Source organism: Melospiza melodia, chromosome 9, assembly GCF_035770615.1.
Source record: "Melospiza melodia melodia isolate bMelMel2 chromosome 9, bMelMel2.pri, whole genome shotgun sequence".
Lineage (NCBI taxonomy): Eukaryota > Metazoa > Chordata > Aves > Passeriformes > Passerellidae > Melospiza > Melospiza melodia.
Window position 1 is genome coordinate 10,215,598 of NC_086202.1, and position 27,086 is coordinate 10,242,683.

Consider the following 27,086-nt stretch of genomic DNA (forward strand, 5'->3'; position numbering starts at 1 on the left):
TCTCCAGAACTATTTGCAATCATCTTCCAAATACACATCATAGGTTCAGGCAGGTTAGATGGAAAAATCTCTCAACTTAGATCAGCTGAAAGTCAAGAGCGAAGTTAACAAGCTCAGTTCTGACTCATTTACTTCCATTTTCTTTCAGAAGTACAGTCTAACTGTGAGGTGACAGTGTAAATTTGGGCTTTTAAGAATCAAAGCAACATTTGCCTGTACCAGTTGACAACTAGTATTTTTCAGGAAGAACTAGAATAATTAACTTGCTAGAATAACCTATTTTACAGGGATTCACACATACATAGTGCAGAATAATGATGTTATGAAAAAACTTTGTATTAGTCTCTTCATCTTGCTAGGCAGCTCTCTAAGGATGTTAAGAAGTACAAAGGCTTGTAAGTATTTTGACTACCTATGCTGTTTCTTTTTTGTTGACCACTGATTTTGTTGACCACATGTATCCAACCAAAAGAAGTAGAAATAAAATAAACAAATAATAATGGTATACAAGTCATCTACAAATACTCCACACCACTGCAAACCTTTAAGAGGGGAAAGCACGTGCTCACATTAGGACTAATAACAGTAATGACTAATCAGTTTCACATCATTCTACAGGAAAGCAGCTAAAAAATACATGTGAGGTCTCTACCTGTAACAGCAGCACTGCTGTTAGACTTAAAACTGCCAAATGAACCAAAAACTCATTCAACTATTTTCACTTTTGCCCATTTTGATCAGAGTTTCTAATATCTTAAATCCATTTTTAAAAAGGGCATAATTCAACTTATCTAAACATACCCAAATCTCCACCACTGAAGAAAAGTTTCAAAACTTAACTGGTATTTTGTCCTCGAGAGTGAAGAGACGTTAATTTTGGTTCCTGTGCTGTAAACACGGCTGCCTGTGAGAGGAAGACCTTCAATGAAACAGCCAGCACAGCTCCTTAGAGGCTCTTTCAAGACTGAAGTTTAGATACAAACAGCCAGAGCCCTCAGTGGAAAAGGGTGGAGCTGGCCACAAAAAAACCGCCAGGGAGCGAAGGCTGGCGGGGAGAAGATAAGAGTCACAAAAAGTGTTTGTCAATGCTGTGAAAGAGAACAAGGGGGATGGGGCTTCTGGGTTAAGACAAAAAGAAGCAGCGTCAGTCATAAATATGGGGAATTAGCTGAAGTTATAGTAATCTCTTGGCTTGCACTGAAGGGTGAGGGTATCTGGGCTGGATTTAGTGACTGGGCTGACAGCAAGGCGCTCCCCACACAGAGCTCAGCCTGTGCCAGTTTTTCCAGCTCCTCTAACCTGGTGCACACTGGCTTTCCTCCATGAGCTGCAGCAGAGTGTTCACTCCTATGATAAGCAGCCTAGAGATACCCCATGATTACAGCCAAACCTGAAGCACTCAACTCCTCTGCCAAGCCCATCCCCACCAACCCAGAGGCAGCCACTCACACAACTGCTGCTCTGCATGGGGGTCTGGGTCCCTCCCTCGTGTTCTCTCGTGGAGTAAAGCCATACCATACATCCTGCCAAATGGAATGTAAATGAAATGTAATGAATGTAATTGGAATGTACAACGAAACGTAAAATGCTAGACAAAATCAAATTTCAGCTTGTTAGGGGTCTCACTCATTTCTGAGCATAATTAAGTGGGATTTTCAGTAAGTGGAGGACTTGGGAGGGTGGGAGCACACATGGTGAGGATGCACTAGGAGGGATGGCAGAGCTCTTGCAGGGTGTTCTGGATGCAGCCAAGGCGAAAAGTCACCAGTCATGGCTTTCCAAGGTTTTCCAGGTATTGTTCATCTGGTGGCATTTATATCTAATGACAAAAAAATACAGGTCAAACTAAGTGGAAAGGAGCAATATGGAAATAGAGTGGAGTGAAGGGAACCCAGTTTGATAGAAAGAAGGGAAATTCTCACAACCTGCAGTTGTGGTGGAGGACTTCGGTGTGAATTTACAGTGCTCACCACAGCTACAGAAATGAATGACAGCTGGGCATGGGGATTTCTTGGGTCCCCACAGAGATCCAGTGCATGGCCTTGATTTGAGACAATGTTACCCTGACCACAAACTCCCTCTCAGTTAAAATGTTGTCACAGTGCACAGGGGATCTTTAAGGGACATTTTGTAGAATGTCTTCAATGACATATCAACTGAGCTCTCGCCTCTGGGTGAACAAAATGCTGCACAGGTTTTATGATGAAAGCATGCAACTAAATAAGCTATTGGAATGGGAGGAGAGTCATGACTTCCCAGCAGGATATTGGGAAGATGTCAGAGAAGACAAAAGCCAGAGCAGGGAGCTGCAGGTGAGAGGACTGCCCAGTGAGGAGGTCCTCAGGTGATGCAAAAGGTTGTGTGTCCTTTGTGGCCAATGGGTGAGGCTTCTGAAGGATGTGAAAGGCTTTTGAACTTCTGAGAAAAGAGCAGCAAAAGCCAAAACATATGAGGAACTGAAAGGACTTTGATATTTTTAAGAAAATAAACTGCCCCAAAAGGGAGTGGTATTGCAAAAATACTGGATGTTCACTCGATACAAACTAAAGTAAGCTAAACAACAGCAAAAGCTGGGGGAAAAAAATAAATTAAATCATCCTTCATCTCTGTCCTGATGGTTTGAAAATAACATATCCAGGAAAAAAAATTCAAGTGTGGGTGGGATTGCTTGTTTTTGAGGAGAAAAATCTGCCTGCATGCTGCATGCTAAGGCAGACCTCTGAATAGAAGAGTTGCTAAGCTGTATAGTTATCTCCCCATGTTTTTTTTGGGCAAGACCAGCAAGTGTGGGAGGCAGGGGGGTGTGCATGTGCAAGGCAGGAAGGGAGGCACAGCACAGAAGTACATTCTTAACCTCAGTACAACCCCCCCAAATTTTTCAGTCTGGATAGTTTCACCTGAGCCTTCCTGCAATGGCAGTACCAAGCCAGAGTGGCCCTGAATTCCCTGCGGAGTCACAGTGGGTTGGTAGACACTCTCTAAATCCAGCACTAAATTAAAGTAAAGCCTGATGGGATCCTGCCAACACAGAGCTCAACTTTAGAAAAAAAAAATCCAAAGCTCCAAATAGCTGTGTTTTATATGTAAAAATAGCCAGTGCACATCCAATGGGTCTCAAGAAGCCACACAAAACTTCACTGGTAAATTAAAAACATAAACTGCACATTTAAATTTTAGTAACTGAGCATTTTTATGTTTACATAAAACAGCTGTTCCACTCATTGCTCCAGACACAACTTCTTCCATTAGTAAAAATAATGAACAAATATATATATATATATATATATATATATATATATATATATATATATATATATATATATATATATATATCAAAAACATGTATCTCATATATAAGCACAACTTTTGTACAGGAATGCATCCTCTCCTATTTCCATCCTCACCTGTAGCTTTCCTTTCAATACATCAATATAAAGGAATGGAAGGTACTCCTCAGTGCAGCCTAAGCCCTGATCCTAATTTCCCATTGGGTTACACACATTGTCCTGCTAGCTGAAGCCTGTAGAAGCTTTTCTGCTGGGTGGACAGTTGTTTCACATGGTGTCACTGTGCTGGAAGCAGTGTGACACTGCTGCCTGCCTGCAGAAACATCCAACACCTTCCCTGCTTCACCATGGCTGTGGGGATCTTCTCCCCATTTTTATGTTCACTCAGCTCCTCAGTGCTGAACTGGCTGCTCAGTTTTCATAAACATCATATTTGCACAACCACTGCCCTTTTTTTAAAAAGTGCTTTATGAGTTTCTGGTTGCTATGGTGACAGCATCAGAGAAATGCTAGAAGGAAATAAAGGCCAGAAGGACTTGTGTACCATAAGTGAAGTAAGGAGTTTGATGGTACAGCAAATATATTTTTGCTCTGTGAAAAACATAGTAACTCTGTGTAACAAGCAACATATGACTGTTTAGCATACAGACAAAACTTTAACTAAAACTCTGTTTTTAATTGCAGAGTTAAGTTGGAAAATATAAAATAAATCTCAAAACAACCATCCTATCTTTTCAGATTTTGGGTATATTATAGGGAAATTATCTTGAACCCAATAAGCAATAAAACTAGCCCACTATATAAATGCAGTACCTTTCTTTAAAAATAACAACATGCTACCTGAATCCTCTGAAACTGAAGATGTTACTAAATAAACCTAAATGGCTTTATGCTAAGATTGGCCAGCAGTACTTCTGGATGCTATCAGGCTGCTCAGGGCCAGCTGATTTTAATTTCTTTCTACCTTTCTAACAGCCACAGAAGAGCAAACATGTTCAGTTTATCAGATTCTACAGGGGCTACATGCAGCATTAGGCAAACACATCTGAGAAGTCACTGATAATGTCAGGACATTCTCCATGGGCAATGGTCAGAAAACAGCTATGATTTGTTTAAGGTTTAATATGAACAGACTCCAAGACATTAGCAAACATCAGAGGTAATGGAAATAGCTTTTCAGTAGCTTTTAAATTATTTAATTTAGGAAAGGGAAATTGCACATCAGAGAGGAATAGTCAGATGGCACACTAGTATGGGCACCAAACAGTACATCAGAGAGATGCAGCAGCTTGATGTCTGAAGGTGTCTGGTCAGGCCTGTAGCCCTCACAACAATATGCACTGAGTAATATAGACTGTGGTTCCTGAAATATACTCTCTAATTTACTGTATTTCTAAAGGATTTAGATTTTCCCACTTGAAAGAAATAAAAAAAAACCTTGTTAATAAAACTAGATTAAATTAGTACTGAAGCTTCCTACTATGCGACAGTGATTAATCCTTTAGTTTTGCACCTCTGCTCACAGAAAGTGCATCTTAAGAGCTCACCTCAATATATCACCACCACAACATGCTTGTGTACTTTTAAGACAGCTGCTGTCCTTGCTAGATACACTTCACATTTACTAATACTTGCCAGAAGAGGAGTCATTGACTATTTCTTTGATCTGAATGCATTTATCAAGGCTTGGTGAAGATATGCATTTATAGATGTAAGGCTGGGTGAAGATTCACCAGCAAAGCAAGCTCTTCCTTAAACTGCATCTCATAATTTCTTTTCTTCTCAACACCTTACAACTATATCTCATAATTTCTCCTCTTCTAAACACCTTACAATTATATTCTCTCTGTCAAGTGGAGTAATCCAGAAAAGCAACAAAGTTCCATGAAAATATCTAACACAATGTAATTCTGCAGCTATAGAACAAAAACACTATGGACAATGCTCATCAATTCACTCCTGAACCTGTGTTACACAGATTGGTAACAGGAACAATACTTTCTGGCCATTGTGTGATGGAACTTTAAATTCAAGAAAACAAGGTAAATGTTTTCAGTCCTGAGTCCCAGGGACAGTATGGCACACAGCAGCTGGAGCCTGGAGCCTGGCACACTGCACCTTCCACCCCAAATAAATGCTGAAATTCCCTTGATGGACATTTACTCACAGATACTGTATAAAAATGCTTTCATTTCCTTGCGTGAGAAATCACTGCAGAGTTCCTCTAAATTTTCTGTATCAGGAAAAGGGAGGATAAAAGGAGATACTTGAGGGGAAGTGGGAGCTCAGACAACTCCTCTTCATGCCTGATCCCACACTCAGCTCCCACGTTCCCATTTCTCTCTAAGCCAAGCAGGCAGCAGGCCCCTGGTTTATTTGGACAACTGTTCCCTTACACAACAAAAACTTGCAACTTATTGGCAGCTCTGAACAGTCACTTTCCAAAAAGTGCTGGGCTCAACTTCTCTTGCAGCAGGACACTGACAGCAGCCCAGCAGCTCTCTGTCCCACAACCTTCTGTTAAAACAGCAGCCTAAACTCAGGGGTTCACACACCTCTTCACACCCCTTCCTAAAAATCTGGATGCTGACATTGCATCTACTATAAAAAAACACTACAGAGACTGCAGCAAAGGGACTTCAATTACATCTGGCAGACTTGGCAAAAGATGCCACAAAACGTTAATGAAATAGTTACACTCATCAGATTCAATATTGTCATCAAAAGGACCAAAAACCACCATCACATACAAAACCAAATGATCTCTCCAACTTATTTTTATCTGTTAGGCTAAAGATTTAGTCTTTCTGTGAGTCCTGGCTACTCATAATGTGAGTATTTTAACAGGAATGACTCTGATCACATTTTATAGTTGAGTATTTAACATAAAATGGTCATAATTAAAACATTATGCAGTACCTCCTTAGAGTATTTTCCTTATAAAAGAGCCTGGCTGCAAACCCAAGCTTGCACAAATTGACTTGAAAAATAATAAATTCCTTAGTCAACAGGTTCACGTTATACTCAAAGCAACACACAGATCCAAGAGACGCTCCAGGACAACACTTTAGCAAACAATCCTGTTATTCATGGATGACTATAATAGGGTGATTACTAACAGCTGTTTGCAATCTCTTTACATATGGAAAAGCTTCAAAAAAAAATTACAGAAGCACCCCAATTTACAGAAGAACTTAAGACAGAAGGATCTGTAAAGCTGCTTAGCCCCTTTCCAGTCCCATTATCCTCAATACTCGCATTACACATGGATACCCCTAAAGGATCATTCCACAGGCCTTACTCACTCCCTATGGCTTCAAAATACTCAAAGCAACAGCATTGCTTTCCAATGTATTCATCAGGTTAAACTCAAAGAATACAGGTATTAAAATATAAATTAAAACTACTACAAATGTGGTTCAATAGATTGAATACTTTTATATGTAGTCTACACAAGTACTGAACTTACACAACCAGTAGATGAGCACTAACGTGGCTAAGTAGGGGTATGATCACCCTCAAGGACATAAAAAGAACATAGTCTAGCTTTTAAATAAACTTAACCCAATTATAAATGTTAATTAAAGCATTCCTGATGCAAATGATAGGTTAATATTCAAACCCAGAAAGCAGAACACCACATAATGCCCTAATTTGTTCCTATTTGACCAGTGACTCCTTCACTCTCTTCGCCGTCCCTAAGTTTTAATTAGGAACCCTGCAGCCAGCCACATCTTTCTGTAACAATGCAATGAACCAATTCTTGCAATGCAATGCAAGAATATAAAAGTATCAGGAGAAAAAAACAACACTATAAAGGCTGCTTGCCCACAGACAAAACACCACACCAACAAAATGCCAGATAATCTATTTAGCGACTTTTCTTAGAAGATGGTCCAGAGATATTCCATCTAGCTGTGACACAGATTTCTTTTTTTACAACACCCTTTCCATTTTACTCCCCATTAGTGGCACTCACAGGGCTCTGCAGTATCTGGGTGACCCTCTTCCTCTGCTCCATCATATTGAAGTCCTGTCTGAGGTCGGGGGACATGTTCCTCTCCCGGATGTACTCGGGGTCATTCTCATTGATGCGATCAAAGTACCGCTCCTTGTGAGGCATCGTGGCAGGGGGAGGAGTAGTGATCACCTGGCTGGCATCAGCACTCATGCTTCAACACTGTGCAGGGAGGGCTTCCCCTGGAACAAAAGGAAAGCAGGGAAAAATGTTAGTTCAAAGGAGGCCAGTGCATGGAACTTCCAAGTCTGGACACAACTAATGTCCCTTTGCGTCTCTGCAGATCATCTAAAATGAAAGGAGAACATGTGAGTAACTATCACAATCAGAAAATTTAGGAAAGAGTCTAGAAAAATGATTAAAAACCATTAGTAAGTTCTCTGATAGTGCACAATCATCTTTATTTGAAGTAAAATAAAAACCAAAAAGCATACAGTTAGGAGTGACATTTGAAATGACCATTGTACATTTTATGACAAACTTCCCTCTGTAATTTCACACTACACTCACCACCTCCCAAGGTTTTTATACAGCTCTCCTTCTAGAGTTGTTCAAGTAAACACCCAGAAGAGAAGGCCTGTTTAATATCTGCCCAGAGCTCATCTCCCAGCTTGAATGAAGAAATTCCTCAATTACAGCACTTTCAAAGCATCTCATAACAACAGCTTAAAGATAATGCTTCAGGACTCAAGGACCACCAGGGAATTTCCACTGAGCTCCAGCTGGTGCCTGCTCTTTCACAAAGCACTTGGAGACATTGAGGGAACTGCAGAGGTTGTATGTTGGCTTACACAGCACTGAGGCCACATCCACAGCAAACAGCTGAGCTTTAGCTTTTCTCCTTTTGTGTGCAATTGTATGCAGATTCTCACTGAAGCTCATTACATTAGGAAAAGAAAAAAAAACACCAATAAAAACACTTTCATGTCTTGGTAGAAAGCTTAAAAATCTCATTAAGAAACCTGATAAGCATTTGTAAACACAAACAAAACTGGATCAAAAGGAAAGAAGCAGACACCTGAATTTTCATACAAAGAATCAGGCTCAAAAGCACACTCAGGAACACCATTCCTCAAAAGCTACTGAAGAGGGACACTTTCTCAGGTTTGAGGAACAAAGAGAAGCAGGATTTGAAGGACGAGATAAGTTTATTATGAAAATACATTTTAACATGCAAATATCTACAGTCAATAATACATTTAATATAAAAATATTTGCATGAAAAAAATATTCGGTATGTAAATTCACATCTTCAGAGGAAAAAAGCTCAAGTCAAGCAGTGTTCAACAGTGTGGTTTGACATTCTGGTATCAGTGGATCAAAGTGTCCTTGCTCTGTGGCACAGTTCACCCACCCTCGTTTGTGGCACTGCAATTACCATTTGGGACATTCTGTGAACAGTGAGCCAACGTGAAGCATCCAGACTGCCTCCACTGTAATCTCACATATTTCCCTGTGGAACACAGGGAATCCCTGTCAAAACCAGCTTCAGCAGCCCAAGCCCTCCTCCTGCCTGCAGCAAGTCCTTTCAGTCCTTGTAACACCCTCTGCAGCTCAGCCACACCATGATGACTGAGGATGTAAACTGGTTTCCAGCCAGTTTCCCACACTGATTCCCAAATGGCTTTGCTGACAGTGCAAAGGAGAGCACAAGGATGAAATCCTGGGGCACTGCAGCCCTGCCACCAAGTATGAAACCCCAGACAGAAACCAGTGACAGAGCTGGGAAAGCATTAGCAGGTAAGGGCCAAGAAAACTATGTCTGTGACTTTCTTTTATACTACAGATTATGATAAAATTTGGGATTGAGATAAAACATAACAGTTCCTATAGGTTTAATTGGTTTTGCTCTTCCTGCCATTTTTTTTTTTCCACAGAGAGAGAGAAAAAGAAAACATCATCTGGGATGCAACATTATCCAGCTGCACACACAGAGCTCCCAGGAGGTACCTGGCATGCTGGATGAATATACCATGTTCTGGGATGTATAATTCACATCCTGGAGACAAGCTCCATGAACTCTGATGGCTTCATTCCAGAGGCTGAGGAAACATATTGGTGAGTTTTGCATGTGCTGCTCGGGTGCAGAAGGAGTTCATTCAGCATTTGCTGACTGACCTCTGGAAAGCCTGGGATGTGGGATCAGTTTGGGGATACTGGGAAGAAAACGGAGTTTGCTTCAAGGAAGTGAGAGTTTGGGAAAAATCTGCTAGAAGTATGAAAGGAGTTTAAATTTTTCTAAAGACTTAACTCTTGGGATGGTGTCTGGGGATCTGACCACCACTTAGGAAAAATACCCTTATAAATGTAACTGTGTATTATGTCTCTGCTCCACTGCCCTGTGTGTACCTTCCCTTTCCCCCGTGCCAAAAAATGGTGAGGTTTAAGAAGAAAAAGAAAAAAAGCATCAGGAGAAAACATAAGACGATGAAATCACTGGCTAAATGCCACAAGGTAAGAAAAACTCAAGACCAGACCTGTCGGCCTTCACTGCTCTCCATCTGTGTTGGGATAAGAACCCCCATTTGAGCCAGAACAGACACCTTCCATCACTTGCAGATAACTAAAACCAGTCTAGAAAGCCAGATAGCAAGAACCTTGCTTGAACTGGTGACCAGCTGCGCCTCCTGCTCTTTTCCTCCTTCCCTGGAGTTGTCTTATCTGGCCATTTATTTGCCTAAAACCTGACCTGTTAACCCCAAGTAGGAGACTTGCTCAGCTGCTCATCGACTCAGTTGGCTGGATCAACTACACGCATGTCTGAACTTCAAAACACATTTATTGTTATTATTATAGGTTTATAGGACATAATTAGTTCAAGTCCATTACTTTACAATTCATTCTTACAGTCACAGAAAAGCCCATTCATCTGTAAAAATTGCACAAATGTGACTGGCAATACCCAAAATCCACGAAAGAGATTTTTCTAATTGCCTTGGACTTTAGTTTTTCCTCTTTTCTTTCAGCCTGGTTTGTTACCTCTAGCCATTAAGATTACAACACTGAAGTCCTTGTAGTACAAAACCCCTCCATTACTGAACATAATATGGGTGTTGGGTCCAGTTGTTCTTATTAGGTCTGGTTCAATGCCCACTCTGTTGGGCCCAGGCTGACTCTCATATAACCCCTACTGTTTCCTGGAAAATTTTCAAACAAATCAACCATTCTTTTATTATTTATTTGCATCTTCTACTGATTTTTTTTTAAAGAAAGAGGATATTTGTTAAAAATGCCAGCAGCTTTAGAGGATCAAAAAATTAATATCTCCTTCTCAGCATAGAACCAGCATTAAGACAAAAGTATTTACAGGAAATCCAGACCTCAATATCTATGAATTGTGATAGAGTGTTTTTTTTTTTTTTACATTGTATGTGTGTGATACTTGTGCCTAGAGAAGAAATCAGCTTTGCTGCAAGGCTACTTTTGGCTTCCACCCCCTCCAATGCTGTTTATGAATCAAAGAAAGTGAGCTACCACCTTCCTGAACAGTACTAGCTAACATTACTTATGCATGCTCCAGACTAATTGCAGAGACACAGGTAGAAATGAGAGACCCTACAGCAACAAGACACTGTATCTAGACTGGTCAGAACAGAGAAACATACACAAAAATCAAATATAAACTCAGATGTGATTCTATCCTGGTGAGAGCCATCACGCCTGGCCTGCTGAGGCACACATTTTAGCCCACATTTTGACCTAACATGCACATGCTGACACACTAAAAAGAGATTCAAAGTTAAAGAAGAGCCCACACTTGGGCTCACAGTTTTCCCACACTTGGTTCAACTGCTCCAATTTGGCCTAACTAAGAACTGAAATTCAAAATGGATAAATTTTTGTTGCACAGAACCCTCATCTCCACTGAAAATACTTGTAAGGACCTGTAAAACAAAAGGGCTGACAAGGTCTTGCTACAACGTAACTTGTTAATCTAACACCACTTCCCCCTCCGAGCTCTGCCCTCCTGGTTCATGCTGAACTCAATTCTGATACAAAAGAAAACAGGTCGTGTCCTCCAGTGCTTTGATGCCTTATATAGCTCATGGGTTTGGCTTCCATATCCTGCTCTGTATTTCAAACCCGTAACTGGGCTACAGAGAAAGTAGAACATGCCCCCTCTGCCAGGAAGCTGTTTATCTCTCTACTTAGGAGTTAGTCTCATTTAATGAAAGCTTCAATTTTTTTTTCCAGGAACTTGGAACTGTTGATTTTAGGTTGCAACATTACATCCTGAGCATCCCCATCTGACACTTTGTAAAATCTAGTTAACCTGCTGTGTTGCTTTTGTTGCAATAACTATTTTCAATGTCAAATCACAAAAATAATAATGAGGTCAGAGAAACAAGAAGTACTAAAGTAAAAAAAAAAAAACGCAGGAGACCAAATGAAAGGAAAATTTATATTGAGAAAGAACCCCCCAGAAAGCACTGATTTGATATATTTATATCTTTCATAATGCACTGAATGTATATAAAAATAAATACCACCAGACAGAATAACAGTGAAAGGACCAAATTATTAGATCACCTAGCAACAGAACATTAACCTACCTTTTATGCTGATCTTTTCTGGCTGGTTTCAGACATCTCCATTTTCTCTATGCAGTGCAATCCATCTTACTGAGAGTTCCCAGCACTGCAAGCCAGCAGTGTGTGCACAGCATCATTAACTGCTGTGGCTGATTTGGGGTCTGGGCCGCCCCTCATCGGAGCAGCTCCTCTCAGGAGCACGTTGAGCTGCTCTGCCCCTGCGATCTCTCGCCTGCTTGTTTGTAAGGAACAGTCTGCTCTCTCTCCCCACCACCCCCCCTCCAATATCTTGTCTGCCAGGGGACTTGTTGGAAGCAAACTGGGCGTCTCTTGATCTCAGTTCCAGCCTCCCCATGAAACAGGTTCCAGTCTGAATCAAAGACTTGGCTTTAGCAAACACCGTCAGCTGCCTACGTCAGCTGGCAGCAGCACACACGCTTCAGGAATATGGGGGAACGGTTCAGAGGGATGGGGAAATATGTAGGGGAATGTGGACTGACAAGAGGGTCACCAACGTTATTTTCTGGCACTAGAAAGTTAACTGTTTGTCCTCCCTCCTACATATTTTAGTAATGACACACAAATGAATAACTGCAACTCTTTTAAGGCAAAAAACAATTTGGATAAGCACCCCAAAATTAAATTAATTCTGAAATTCACCTAATGGGGACATCAAATACCATAAATATCCAAGTTGAAAAAGTTCATTTTTCTTTTTATCTTACAATGGATTTGGGATTTTCTTACTTTACACATTGTTCAGGTGAGTAAGATGTGTGTTCAGGTGCTATTATTTCCTAAACTCAATTTGTAGAACTGGAAATAACTAGATAGGTAGCATTTGTTCAAAATTTTATTAACTGATTTTACTAATATACAGGAATTCCTTACACTAGTACTCAAGCCAAATGACACCATCAAATTGACACAAATTAATTTGCATTTAAAAATAGCCATATCTTCTCCCAGCCTGCCCAGCCATTCAATCTTTTCCCCTTTATCACATCTTCAGATTCATACCAGCAAATGCCTGTAAGGGTTTTTTTAAGTTAGCTTGTTTTTTTTTTTAAATGGATTAATTTTCAGCTCTATCAGTTACCCTGCCAGTTAGCTGCATATCTACACAAATGTTTGTCCTGAAATAAAGATAATGATGATACAGGAGTGTCAAACACCATTGCTTCCAGTAGCAATGCAGCCATAAACAATTTGTCATACTGCAGCCCAAACTGGTTACTAATCACATAGTCTAATCCAGCATTGCACATTTAAGTCCTTCTGCTTTCAAGCAGAGCAAGGTAATAAAATGATCATCTCTTTTCAGACACCACATTAAAGAGACTGTATGGCATCAAGATATATTTTTTCCTAAGAAATAAGCATTTGAGCGCATTTGAACCTTGTTTTTGTGTTGCTGTGCTAAATCTAAAGCATTATTTTTTTCCCAGTTACGTCATGCAATGTTAAAGTCAACACAAATAGTCAAGCTGTGCAACTCACACTTTACTCAGTGTAAACTGGAACAGAGCCAGAGACACTTTATTGTCAAGAAGTGAGAACTAAGTGGGTCGCTTACAGCCACACAGAACATGTGAATTTGAGACCTGCAGCTTTACCTTTAACTGCAGGGGTGATGCTTTTTCTCTGTTAAGGAAGGTTCCTTAGAATGCACTCAGCCTGTAGCAGGTGCAGCCTGCACCTCCACATTTGCAGCCTGGCCTGCCAACATTTTTCAGCACAAGTGGGGGAAAACCTTCCGGAGCCCAGAATGCTGGTTTGATGTATCCAATATGCTCTACCACATGGCCATAAATGCTATTTGCATGCGTGGAGTCTCATAAATGAACTTGCTTGCTTAACCCTGTAGACCCAAACTATTTCCTTCACTGCTGCATGAGTTTTTCATGTAAAAAAAGGGAGGGAACCCTTGATAAGCAAATTATGCTGTCATCCTTTTCTGAGAGTCAGTATGATAAAAGACAATGCCAGTCTCAGAAGCTCAACCCTGGGAGTTCAGATCCAACATCCACCCTGCCCATGTGGAACCTCTCGTGCCAAGGAGAGGCAGTACATAACCAGGATGTTGCCATCACTGCATTGCATGACACTTGAGCAATCAGCAGTGTAATGGTTTCCTTGCTCTGCTCCATGAAATGTTTTCTTGCTTTACACAAAAACTGTTAAGATTGTGCAGACATTATGAACATTTTGAGATTATCATGTTCTGTGCACAAAACATGCAAGTCAGAACAAACCCAGTCACACATGCAAACTAGTCACCGAAAAGTAGCAGAGGAGGAATACGGAGTTTGTTGGTGAAACAATTCACACAGGTGACAATGAAAAACACTATTTTTAAAGACTTACCCCTGCTTATCTACATAATCACTTGTACTTAAGTCACCTAAAAATATTTCACGAGTTAGCAGACAACAGAGAGCTAAATTAAAAGATTACGTTCTGGTAGCACTTATCCGTATTAAGCTGTGAAAGTAGGCACTCACACAGCCCACACACAGAGACAATGGCTGAACAATGTCCCTGTGTCACCTGGAAAACATGAAACATGGGCTCCTCCACAGTATAAAATAAGAACTTCTCTGTGAAAAGAAAACTTCACTGGAAAAGCTGATGGCAGTCCCAGCTTTCCATATTTCACAACACTCTTCCTCTCCCTCTCCCTCCCTTGCAAACTCTCCAGCTTCCTCTGGTGACTTTTTTATTGGGCTATCCCTGACCTGCACAGATGCAGAGGAAAACAATTCTGCTTTATATAAAAATCTACATAAGGTTATGAAATAGAAGAAAGAAGTCTGTTATGTAAATACTTATTTAGAAATCCATTGATTCACATCAACCTGGATAGAGCCATTTGGAGTAACAAGGACTACTCCCAGCAACCTGCAGGAGCCGTCCTGCATCACTGGTACAATGTGTGACATTGGAGAGCAGGGAAACCTCTTATCAATCCCAGGGCACATGAAAAGTCTTGGTGATTTATGGCAGTTTGATTATCCTGAGAAATGTCATGGCCAAAGCAGCTGCCTCCTGGGTTTCGCTGGAGGGTCAGAGGCTGTGACGGTGGGCAATCCAGATGATCGACACGAGGCAACTGCTGGATTTTACAAATATTTACACCAACAACCAATCTTGTGTATGGCAGCACACAGCTAAACCTTTTTATAGCCCAAACCCCTGGAGTTCCTCTCTCTTCACAGCAAATCCTGACCTTTAGCACCACTGACAGCTCAGTGTAGACCCTGTTTAAGACCACCACCATGCACTGACCATAGAGAATTGCAGCACAACGCCCCCCATAACTCACAAGAGAGCACTGGGAAACCTGGCCAGCAGCTAATCTCAGTAGGACAACTGTAACTGGAAACTTGAAGAAAAGATGAAATTGTGCCAGGTCTTCGATCATACACTCTTCAGGACAAATTGTATCTTTATTAATATTATGCACCACACCCTGCACAACTCTCCCCAGTTCATCTTGGGATCTCTGAATCACTTTGCCATAAATTTTATATGAAGAGCAACAACTTAATCACATTAATACACCAATATCAGCTTGACCATGTCAAAATAAACTGGCTAGCCTCTCAAAAAAGGAATTTGAACATTTTACTGACTTATATACCATTCTCACATTAAACAGAAAACAAGGGCATTTCAAAAAGCTGATTTATGATAGCTGTAGTTAAAAACTCAAAATATTTTAGATAAAACAACACAACTACGTATATTGATTTCACATATGAACAAGAGGCTTAGTGTAATGTTATGGTTGTCTTAAGGTTTTTAACTAGAATTTACAGATAATAATTTTAGGGATTGATGAAAGTGTGAGACAAATGATGCCAGCCAAGCCCAGGCCTGACTGTGCAGCAGGCACATTGCCACTGACTGGCCATGAGCAAGTGAAAAAACCTTAGGCGTTGTGAGGAAAGAACTATATCCCCTTATTTTAACAAACGCTTAAAAAAGGCAAGTTCAAATTGAGCTGTAGAGGGAAGGCTCTGTTAATAGGACTAACAGCTTATATCAGCCATGAGATGGCAGAAGGGACAAAAAACTGTAAATCACTATTCACAGATTATGCTGGGAGCGTCTTTTCTCACCCCATTCAAGGCTCCAAGACTTTCTTTTTTCTCCATTACCAAAATTAGTCTTGCTTTAGCATATGGGACATTTTTTCCCCTCCTTGGTCCATTTATAAACAAATGTTTGTGACTGTCAAAACATAACAAGGGAAAAGTGAACAAACACACAGAATTTGATGGAGGCTATAGCTGCATCCCTAATACTTAAAAAATTATCATCTTTAGAGGACTTAAGTTACACATACCTTATGCTACAATTTTTCATGTTTTCCTGGCTGCCTTGAGGCAATCCTGCCCCTCCCAGTGCACATGTTTCAGTCCCCCACCTCTGAAAATACCATTCCCTAATTGTGCTAAGCACATCTCTCCATGAAGCTTGAGTCTACAGTGGTTACACAAAGGCAAGAGGGTTAAAAAAAATCTGGGGAGGAGAGCAGGGGAAAGTGTGGAGCAGAGCAGGGCCACAAGGACCTGCCTGACCTACTCAAAAGTTCAAAAGGCAACTACTTTATTAGCTACGTTCACAGCATGTTGCTTTAATTATCCTTCCCAGGGAAATCCCTAGGATTTACAGTAGTGAGAAACCCTTCTTCTGTGTATAGTCACATGGTTAATATTGTCTTCAGCTTGCTTAAAAATAATTAAACCCCCTCACAAACTACCCAACTAGCACATGCAGAAAGTTTCGCATGCATTCAAAGTTTAACCTATACAAATATGCACATCAATCTCAATTGACTTGGCCTGAATTTGACCTCCTTCTTGTCTCTGCCACCTTTTGCTCATGGTATTAGAAAAGCAAATTGAATTTAGAGAGCCGAAGGTCTTCTACACCTTCAGGAATAGAAAACTATTCCCCTGAATTTCAAGCAAGCCCAGCTAACGGCAGAAGGTCACTTTGGACTTAACCACAGCACTGAACAGAGAAGCAGATGTGCCCAGAGCAGCAGCCAGCACATCTCTGAACAAGTGCTGAAGATTTACTAACAAAAGCTTTGGTAAGACAAACAGTGAGGGGTAGGGTGAGTCAGCATCAAGCCCAGTAGTAAGAGCAGTATTTTAAAAGTCAAAAGCAGAATACATAAATATTTCATAATTAGGTTACTATTATTTTCCAGTACAAGCAAGCAATTATGCACTGTTATCCCATAATTCTCCTCCTCCATCATCACTTGTAAGCCCTGGAAACTTGGATAAAATAAAAGACACTCCTAACAGCTAACTACTGTTAGGAGCTAACTACTCTGGTACTACAGAGCATGGATGCATCCTGGCATGCTACACAAAATCATGGGGACTTGCACACATCTGTGATTGTTCTTAGAATGGAACACCAGCTGACACTGAACACTTGTCCTAGAGACTCAAACCATCCTCTCCTTTGATCTCAGTTGCACGAAGCATGAATATTTCATGTCTAAAGAGGAGATGGTCCAATGTACTGAGAAGAGAACTTCAGCCAAGGTGGTACAAGCAACCATCCACCCCAGACTGCTTCAGTAGACACTCACTTTGTACTACAGCATTGTCATGCAAGTGAAGAATGAAGAAAAGCTTCCTACTTTCTCCTCTAACCAGGGACTTGAAGAAGCTGCAGCACCAGTAGCTCAGAATTCCAGTTGCAAAGACTCTGCTATAATTTTGCAGGCACGTGCAGTCTTTGATCAGTCACATGCAGCACTAAAGATCCCTCAAATCCTTCCCCAAACAATTCTTCCAATTTTGCCTTCTACTGGCTTTTTTTGTTGTTTGTAATTTCAAGAATATTCTGAAGCCAACAAATATATTAGATGGATCTGTCTTCTAGTTAACTAAATACTTGAGTAATTTTATTTGAATTTCCAAAGCCCATAAGTAAACCTGGCCTGAAAATGCTATTGGCTTGTTTGCAAATAAACCTGTGTATGTTTATACTGGGTGGAAGTATCTGACACCTTACCCATGGGCTGAATTCAGAGCCTGAAATGTAGAGGCAAATTCTTTCCTCAACTCTAATATTAAGAATTAAAAGCAACAAATTTAAAAGTCAATTATGATTTTTAGAAAAATGACATTATGTTCTGAGCTTTGGTGATGCTTTTTTTCCCTCAATATTTGAATAACTAATGGCAATGATCCTAGGTAAACAGCATTTCACCTTACACCATAAGAAAATTATTGATGATACTAAAAAATGTCTGAGGCTATGGAGAGTCCTTCTACTGGATGAATAAAAGTAAGTGACATCTTTTCTAGGTTTTTCAGGTTTTTTTTTCACTTTTGTTTTGGGTGCTTTGTGAGTTTTTTTAATAAACATCTGTGAAAACCTAATACTGTTCAAAGAATTAAAGATCTCCATGCAAGAACATGCCCAAAAAATGCCACAAAACTTGATTAATACAGTGCTGAATAGTAGGTGATTAGATGCTTGCCAAGGGCTCCTTCATGACAGCTCCCACAGACGTGCTGGAATGCTGTGGAGGACAGCACTGACCCAGGGCAGCCAGAGCTCTGAGCTCTGCCTTAACCACAGTGGGGATGAGGAGCAACCACACCTTTTTTTTTTGGAACTCATTTCTTAATCCAAAGAGGAAAAAGGGAATCTGCAGGACTGATCTGGTCTTGGAAGTTTGATCTCAAAGGTTTCTGGAAGAACAGGAGTAGGTGCTGCTTTTAGAGTTTGGCAGTACTTAAATTTATTTCTTTCCTATAAGATGTGTTCCTCTAACTTGCTAATTTATTGCAGCATTTTGGGCAGGGAAATAGCTGGATTTCTATTTTTATTTTAATTACTGAGTGATGCTTCCAGTGTGCATTGAAACAAGCATGTGAGATACCATTTGGGGGTTGCTGTGGGTTTATAATTTTGCTCTTTTTAATTCTCTGGCAAATTGCTAAGGAATTTTGATTTTGGCCTACCTCATCAGTACATGTTCTCTCTCTGTGATAAATTATCAAAACTAATCAAAGTTTGTACTGAAAAGCAGTCAGTATGATGTGATGAAAGCATGCAAAGTTTTGTGTTATATGAACAGACTTTTTCTTGAAACTTCTGGCTTCAAACTCAAGAAAGTGGAATTCATAATGAGAAACACTCCTACCTGGCACACAACCCCCGTCCCTCAGAGAGTGCAATTATACAATTATGCTGGATGAAACTTGAAGAAAGGTTTTCATTGCATCTATCCTGTGTTCATTTTCATGTCATATTTAACATGTGGTTTGTGTGATACTGGACTGGGAGATCAGTGGTTTCTAGAAGACTAAAATGGATGGTTTATTTTTTTGACGTTATTTTTAAATGCCACATTCACGAGGCACTGGATATGAAGCCTTTAATAATTATACATCTGATATATAAATAGCAAAACATGAGAAATAAGTAAACAAACAAAGCTATCCTTTCCTGGCCACTCCTGGCATGGTGCAGCAGGCTGTGGGCATGCCTGGCTGTCCTAAAGTAAATCAGCAGCCATCCTGAGCTAACAGTACATTCCATTTTCATTCTCTGTTAGAAACTGTCTCCCACAACAGTAAGTTCTCCAAGCTGGCTGTTTCATTCTTGTATCCACAAAAAGTAAGTGCTGCCTTGTGTAATTATGACAGCACTTTCACAAGTTCCGAAACCCAATGCTTTAATGTTACTTTTCTATTTAAGATTGCAATATTTTATACACCTGAAAGGTTTTTGCCCCTTTTGCAGGAAATACGTTTTAGTCTTTAAAACCGAGAATTTTAATTATCTCTTGATTCTGCAAACTTGTGATTGAGTTCAGTTAATTCTCTACATTTAACCTGGACTTTCTTTTAGTCAGTGCCCTATAATCAGATGGACTGAGCAACTTGTGCTTCGGTACTCAGCATCAAAATCCTACATCTCTAGTCAGATATCAGCTTCTCTAAAGCACAAGCAAATGATGTTTTTACCTTTGTACCACATTTGGCTTAAAGTAAGCAATAGGTTCAAAAGTTAAGTGGCAGGAATGAATACATGCACAGCAAGATCAGGTAAGATCTCACTTTCATAGAGCAGCACGTGAACAAGCAGTACCTGGACCTCTCTCTGACCTGCAGCATGAGCCCAGACACAGATCCAGTCATTTAAAATAACCTCCCATGATAATTAAGCTGAAGTTGTGAACAAGCATAATTTTGCAAACATGGACTATGAAAGGGGAACCTGGATATAGAAGAGTCAATAATTTTCTTTCTTCTTAAGAAGTACTGTTTGTGCCAAAGGTGGGAGTACTTCTGAAATATGAACAAAGGAATAGGTATGTCTGGAAATTTAAATCTGTAGGTTAAAATTAAAAACAGCATGTACCCTCATAGCATACTAAAGGCTAGCCAGTGTTAAAACTGCTATCTATAAATAGCTTAAGTTCATTGTTCTGAGAGGAGACCAGCATTAAAAATTTTCCAGGTGCCAGTGAGCAATGACCCAAGTTAGTTCTACCTGAGCAATAAAAGCACTTGACAAAAATGAGAAATGTACTGCTAGGGGTTGAATTTGTTTTTGTGCCCTCTCCTTCCATTTCCAATTGCATCATTACCACTAACAGAAAGATAAGTCAATTCAAATAATGACACTCAAGTGACCCCATGTTTAAAAAAAAAAAAAAAACCAAACCAAAAAACCCCCACATTTTTGTTGTTATTCTTACATCTCATCTGACCTCCTCAGTACAACCATGAAAAATACAAGGGGGGGGAAGGAGGAAAAACAAAAGACCAAACCAAAAATCTGAACGAATTGCTGCACAGGCTCAGAATATCAGTTAAGAAATATAGCTGCTCTGAAACATTTAAAGGGAATACAAAAGGGCCTCTACAATAGTATAACCTTTGCCTCTGTCTGCCAGCATCACAGTTTACACGGTTTCCATGGAAACCCTCTGCAAACATACGAATGTGCTTGTTGCATTAGATGTTGAACAGAAAATCCTTTGTGGCAACTCTGGAGGGCCATGGCCAGTGCCAACCTCCCAGAGGAATAATGCCCTTCACTATGCCTTGCCCAGCAGGCTCATGACACACTCGCTCACATGGCACAGCTGCTGCCACCGCTTGTTTTTCCCCAAGTGATAAAAAAAGAAAAAAAAAAAAAAGAAATATGTGCACATCATAGCTATTAAATATTTCCTCCTTCATGGAGAGCCCGTTTTGCCTTCACCATACTGACAGCAAAGTCTTTGGTTCTGGACTCTCAGATGCAGTGCAGGAACTGTTCTGTGAGGACTGACTGGGAAGCTTCCAGCAGGGCATTGGGAATACATTTGCATATTGAGTAGACAGCTACCCAGGAAGGGGATGCCACAATTCTTCATTATTATGTGCTTTGAGAAAAACACATTTAAAAAATATACATAAAACCTCAGCATGCAATAGGTACACCAGTCCAGAATATAAAACTAGTTTCATCACCTTGTTATTTCTCATCATGGGAAGACCTGCTGACCTACAAATAACTCACTGGAGGGGCTCATCTTTCAGCCCTGGAGGCAGGAAAATTCTACTCAGGACAGTGAAGTGTCATCAGGAGAGGTGGTTTCTTTTTTTGTTGTTGTTAGGGGCATGTGTGTAAGTGAAAGCTGAGGAACTAAAAAACGGGTTTCTGCTTTACAAAGGAGGAGTATTGCTACTGGCAAACATTTGGCTGTTGTGTGCCTTCTGGATTTTCTAAAAATTCATGTCCACTCTGTAGCTCTACATGTTTTACCAGCATTGAAATATGAGTGCTTCTAATAAAAGTGCACCTTCAAGACCAGCAGCATACATACCTGGAACATACCTTGTCTGTAGGCTAAAACATTGCCTTACATCCTTACTCTGAAAAAACAAATGTTTGGTACAACAAAATAGACATTAGAAAAAGCTTATTCAGCCAGAGGATGGTTGGGCACTGGAATAGCTCCCCAGGGAAGTGGTAAGAGCACCAAGTCTGACAGAGTTCAAGAAATGCTTGGACAATGCTCTTGGGCACATCGTGTGATTCTGGGGGATGTTTCTTTGCAGGGCTAAGAATTGAACTTGATTTTTGTGTGTCCCTTCCAACTCAGTCTGTTCTGTGATCCTGGGATCTAACTTCTGAGATATCAATGACATAATCTACCTAATTGCTCATCGATGTGCACAACTTCAGGGGGATGACCCTCAGGGAGGATGACACCTCCAAAGGCCACATCTAAGATCAAAGTCTTTGGATCCTGCATGGGATGGGACAGCCTGACTGTGCCATTCCATGTAGAACTGGGGAGGTCAGCACCCTTCTGCTTGTGACCGGACTCTTCACCTGCCATTCAGCCATTTCCAGCTACTTTTACTGCCAGCGGCAAAAACCAGCAATGTAACGCTTTTGTCTTAAAGCTGAAGAATGAAGGAAAACAGATTTTATACTAGAAAGAGAAAACAAACTGAACACTTTCAACTTTGCCAGCTCTCTGTTTTTGTGTTTACTTCTTTCCCTTTCCCAGAGAGGGCCCTGAGGGGAAGTTCTCCCTGCTCCCTCATGGCCACCCTCACCTCACACCCACCGCCAGCCCAGGCCCCAAGGCAGCAGCTGCCAAATTAACTCTGAGGGCAGCCAATCTCTGCTTTTAGCCTCGCCTGCAGAACACAGGACCGCGGGGGTCACTCAAAGCCCGTGTTGTTCCAATGCTCTAATAACCCATTGTTCCCCCGCGGCCGCCTCAGCGAGATAAAACGAAAGGCCGCGTTTTCCGAGGGTAAGCGAATTCCCGCTGCCAGCCAAGGGCTCGGCCTCACATGGGGCCAGCCCATCCTGCGGCTCGGCGGGGACCTGGTGGGTTTGTTTTTGTTAGTGGGGGTTTGCAGGAACATCTGCTCAGTGAAGGGATGGTGTGGGTCTCGCCATTGCCTTCCCCACAGGGCTGGGCAAAGCCGTGTTCGCTCTCCCTGCACCCAGTAAAGATACTGCAGTGACAGTCCCGCGGCTAAAATCTGGCTCCTAACTGCTGGATATTTATAATCCGCTTCCTACCTGAGGTTGCAGAAGGATTGACAATCTATGCGTCACTGCTGTAAGTTTCACAGGAGAGAGGAGCCACAGCATGGGCTCAGGGCAGAGAGCCCCGGCACCAGGGCTGAAGCACCCCCAGCATCACATCCACCAGACTCCAGGTACACAACGTGTAAGTACTGGGACGGGAGAAAGGACACAACAGGCAGAAGTTAATTCAACAATACAGGAAATTGTAAGATTGAAAAGTCACTCGTTTTATATTTTCACCACATCCTCTCGTCCAGTAATGAAGTTCACTGAACATCATTAACATTCCGCTAATGAGACATCCAACTGCCCAGAACTGCAATAACGAACGTGAGCTCTGTTTCCACCAAATCTACCAGAAAGATTTTAAGGGTCTGCTTTCCCACTGACACAAACACATGACTCCCATTAGCCTTAATAAAGGAACAGTGCATTCAGTGGGAGAGAAACTTCCCAAGGTTGCATAACTGAACTGCAGCATTCTCAAGACACAGTATAGACTGCTAAAAGAAGTTAGCAGTCCCAAAACTACAGGGACAGGCCAAATCCTTCCATTACTTTCCCATTAACTTTTGTCATAATTCAGACTTCCTTGCTTTAGGCAGTGAGAGTACTCAAAGCTTTTTTTATGGCAGAAAAAGGGAAACGTAGATTTTTTAATGGAAAATCAAATCAGACAGTGGGATGTTTAAATTCTATTTTTAGGCTGAAATAAATTAACTTCAGATATGGACTTAATGCATTGTCCCTACATACTATTCTTGACTCCACGGTATATAAATTCTTACTTTTCTAACAATGCAAATTTGTTGACAGGATGACAGGTTAAAGTTTATCTTTCAGGCTGCTTCCCTTGCCCCAGTCACAAAAATCTAGTTATGTCAATTTATGTCCCTTTCAGTGCTCAGTGAGGCGAGGAAATGGAGTGGAGTGCCAGAATGTGGAAACAATGCAAAAAAACTAATGCCAGAACTTAGTATCTGCCTCCTAGGCTAAGCTCTGCTCGCCCTCACAAAGCTTTGGGATTAATATTGTGTATCTCAAAACTATGCTTAAGAAAAACCTTCATTCCAGATGTTGAAAGCATGATTAATCTACTGAAAGTTAGAAGCTTTTTGTTCGTCCTTTCTCCCCAGTTTATATATTTTAAAATACTTGGGTACTTAGCTCTTGTTTTTTTTTTCTTTGACCAAGGTGCATGTATGCTTTTGGATACTAGAAAACTGAATTTAATAGACTACTTAAAACTAGTTGGTCATGCCTTTACCATAAGAATCTCTCTGATTCTGGTGTAATGAAAGAATCTGATGTAATTTAAGAAATCCAATACAATTGCGGCATACATTAATGAAGGCTTCCTCGTGCACTCTGCTATAGCTTTAAATGAGAACAGACTTCTCTATTATCTATCACACTGCAATGACTAATATGGGAGAATATCTAGTCTGCTACTACTCACACACATGATAAAAACTCATTAGCACACATACTCACAGAAGCTGAACTACTTTGATACAGTAAAGAGAGATGGGGAACTACATCTCTTTACAATTGCTGTAACTCTGTGACCAGTAATGAGCTGTTTTAGAGAGCCATGTTCAAACATATCAAGATTACCTACCTATAAAAAACCTCCAAACCAACAGCAATTAAAAAAACAACTCCAAACCAAACTCAACCACAAACCAAAATATAAGTGATTCATTTTATTTCACAGACTTAAAACCTCAAAGGTACAGGGACCCATGGTACTGCAGCACAGTGCAATCAGCTCTGTGCCCCATGTGGCTGTGCTCACTTTAGCTGCCTATAAACACTCAAAACTCTGAGGCCAGTCCTACTGAGTCTGGTGTTCTCCTTGGCTTAAGCAGAAGCAAAATCAGATCTCATTTCCTAAAAAAAAAAAACAAAACAAAAAACCAACAAACCCAACCCATCCCATAATATACAGAATGACCAATGCTAACAGACTGATTTATGGATACATGATACTAACTACAGTAGGAAACTCCATTCAAACAGAGAAACTGTAACTCACCAGTCATGTCACAACACTGAAGATAAAAATCATGCTGGTGTCAAATAGGAGACACTCAAATTACAAGACAACTATCTGCAGCATCCATCCCCATCCATTCTGTCAAACACACAACTGCAATAGCACAAAGCATCTTTATGACAGGAAGAAAAGGCTCTTTAAATGCTCCTTTTATTTTTTATTGAATGAACCCACTCTTACACAAAGTTCACTCAACGATGTCTCGAGCTTTAGCACTGCCAAATCCTGTATTTCATTAGTCAACTATGGCTTGTCAGTCACGCACAGAACCATCTGAAGTATTTATTGACTGCATACAATTTCTTCATGTAGTAGGTCAGGTGGTTGTTTAAGACACTGAACTTATTACAATATTGATAAATGTAGTTGTCAGGACAAGAATCTTTTCAGTGTTACACCACAGCTGACCAAACATTTCCCTGCTCCAAGTTACTGGCAAAACTCAAAGGGAGTTAAAAACCAAAGCCACAGACTCCTCCCAGGCAGTGTTAGTTTCAGCATTTTCTGTAGCTGACTCTTCTCATAGATCAGTAATCTCTACTAACAGTGCCTCCCTCCAAGGAAGCACACTGCACCACACCTCCCAATTGTTTCAGAAGTACATATATACAAAGACCACAGTTGAAAAAGATACCATCAGACCTGGCGAGTCCAGAGAAATCTTGTCCTAAATATTTTTCAAGTTTATTCATGAGAAAAGGGTGGAGAAAGAAACCACAGCTGAAAGATTCACAAACATGAACTCATTTACAGGTTTGCAAAGCAAATCACGCCACCAACCTGTCACGTAACCCACAGGAAAACACAGTGCAGACAGTCTGGATCGAGATACTCACTGTCAGATGAATTAAATTGCCCAGCTCCTCTGTGAGTTCCTTAAAACTGGCTGGATCTTTTTGCCACTCTTAATCTCACAGTCAGACAGGCACTAGATTAAAGTGAAGGCAGAGCAGAGAACAACCAGTCTCTAACCTTTAACAACTTCTTACATGCCGGGGTAATTAAGAACACTGTTCTCATACACTGTTTATTGCTTTGAAAGGATCACCAGTTGGTTACTGGCCACAAAAACAACTGTAGCTCTATAATTCCTTAAATATTTACTAACAACATACACCAGAGTGCAAACCCCATAACTCTATTCTTGATACTCAGACCTTTCTGTCCAAACACAAATTGACAAAAAGACCTTCTGGCAAAACCACTCCAGAATGCTTTTACTCTTTGGTTTTGAAGCAGAGATCTGCCTTTTTCCCCTCCCTACAACACCACCCACTCTTCCAAACAAATAAGTAATCCAGTGTTGCACAGGAATTTTAATTGTTTCCATAACTTCTACTACCTGCCAAAAAAGTACTTAGCATGACAGATATGGAACAGGGTGCCTACGATACATGCATATTTACAATAAGATATGAACATATATATGGATATGTACAACATACAACTTATGTAATAGTTAACTTTTGTATAGCTATAAAAACTAAAAGCCCTTCAAGGAGGCAACCTTCGTTCTTTGAAGTAACGGCCATGATTTGAGTTACTGACTCTCAGGCTCAGATTTACAATCAAATTACTACAGCTGAACTTCCTGCATACCATGTGAGCCAGACTTGGGTTGCTGTCCCCTTGCGTGCTCTTAGCCACGACAGACAAGGTCACAGCGGAAATCCCTTGCATGGAAGGCTGAAAAACTAGGATGTAAGGATGCACTCCTCTGTATTTGCTGGAAGTACAATCCCACAGCTCTCTGCAGCAGTCTCTGCAAGAGTTTGGCTGATGTGGGTGCTGAGACTGAAAGTTTGGCTCCTTTCAAGAGTTGTGCAATTTCTATTTATTTATTTATTAAAGATCTTGGTCTGTCAACCCTTCCTCACTCTGCACAGTATTTACCACAAATAATGGCCCTGGTTTCAGTGGGACCTTTGAAATACTCATCTTAAGATACGAGGAGTTACACAACCCAAGCTGATGGGGACATTTTCAGCCTATTTGTACAACTTCATTTATTTAGTTATTAAGAGCAGGGTCTTAAAACAACAAAACCTTTTTCAAGCATTTGTTTAAACAATTCATTCCAGGTATGATACTATCTA

At 40.6% G+C, this 27,086-nt stretch overlaps 1 protein-coding gene across 4 annotated transcripts in view; it reads right to left on the reverse strand.

Moving 5' to 3' along the window:
- Positions 1-27,086, reverse strand: part of ADD3 (adducin 3) — a 92,020-nt gene that overhangs the window by 17,090 nt on the left and 47,844 nt on the right. For 2 of the 4 annotated variants that reach the window (XM_063163228.1, XM_063163225.1), the window contains exon 3: positions 7,267-7,487. In XM_063163228.1, coding sequence (XP_063019298.1) covers positions 7,267-7,458 — 192 coding nt within the window. In that variant the 5' untranslated portion in view covers positions 7,459-7,487. Of the gene's footprint in view, positions 1-7,266; positions 7,488-11,858; positions 12,123-22,922; positions 23,081-27,086 lie in introns of those variants that run through there. The other 2 variants (XM_063163227.1, XM_063163226.1) reach the window with 2 other exon arrangements.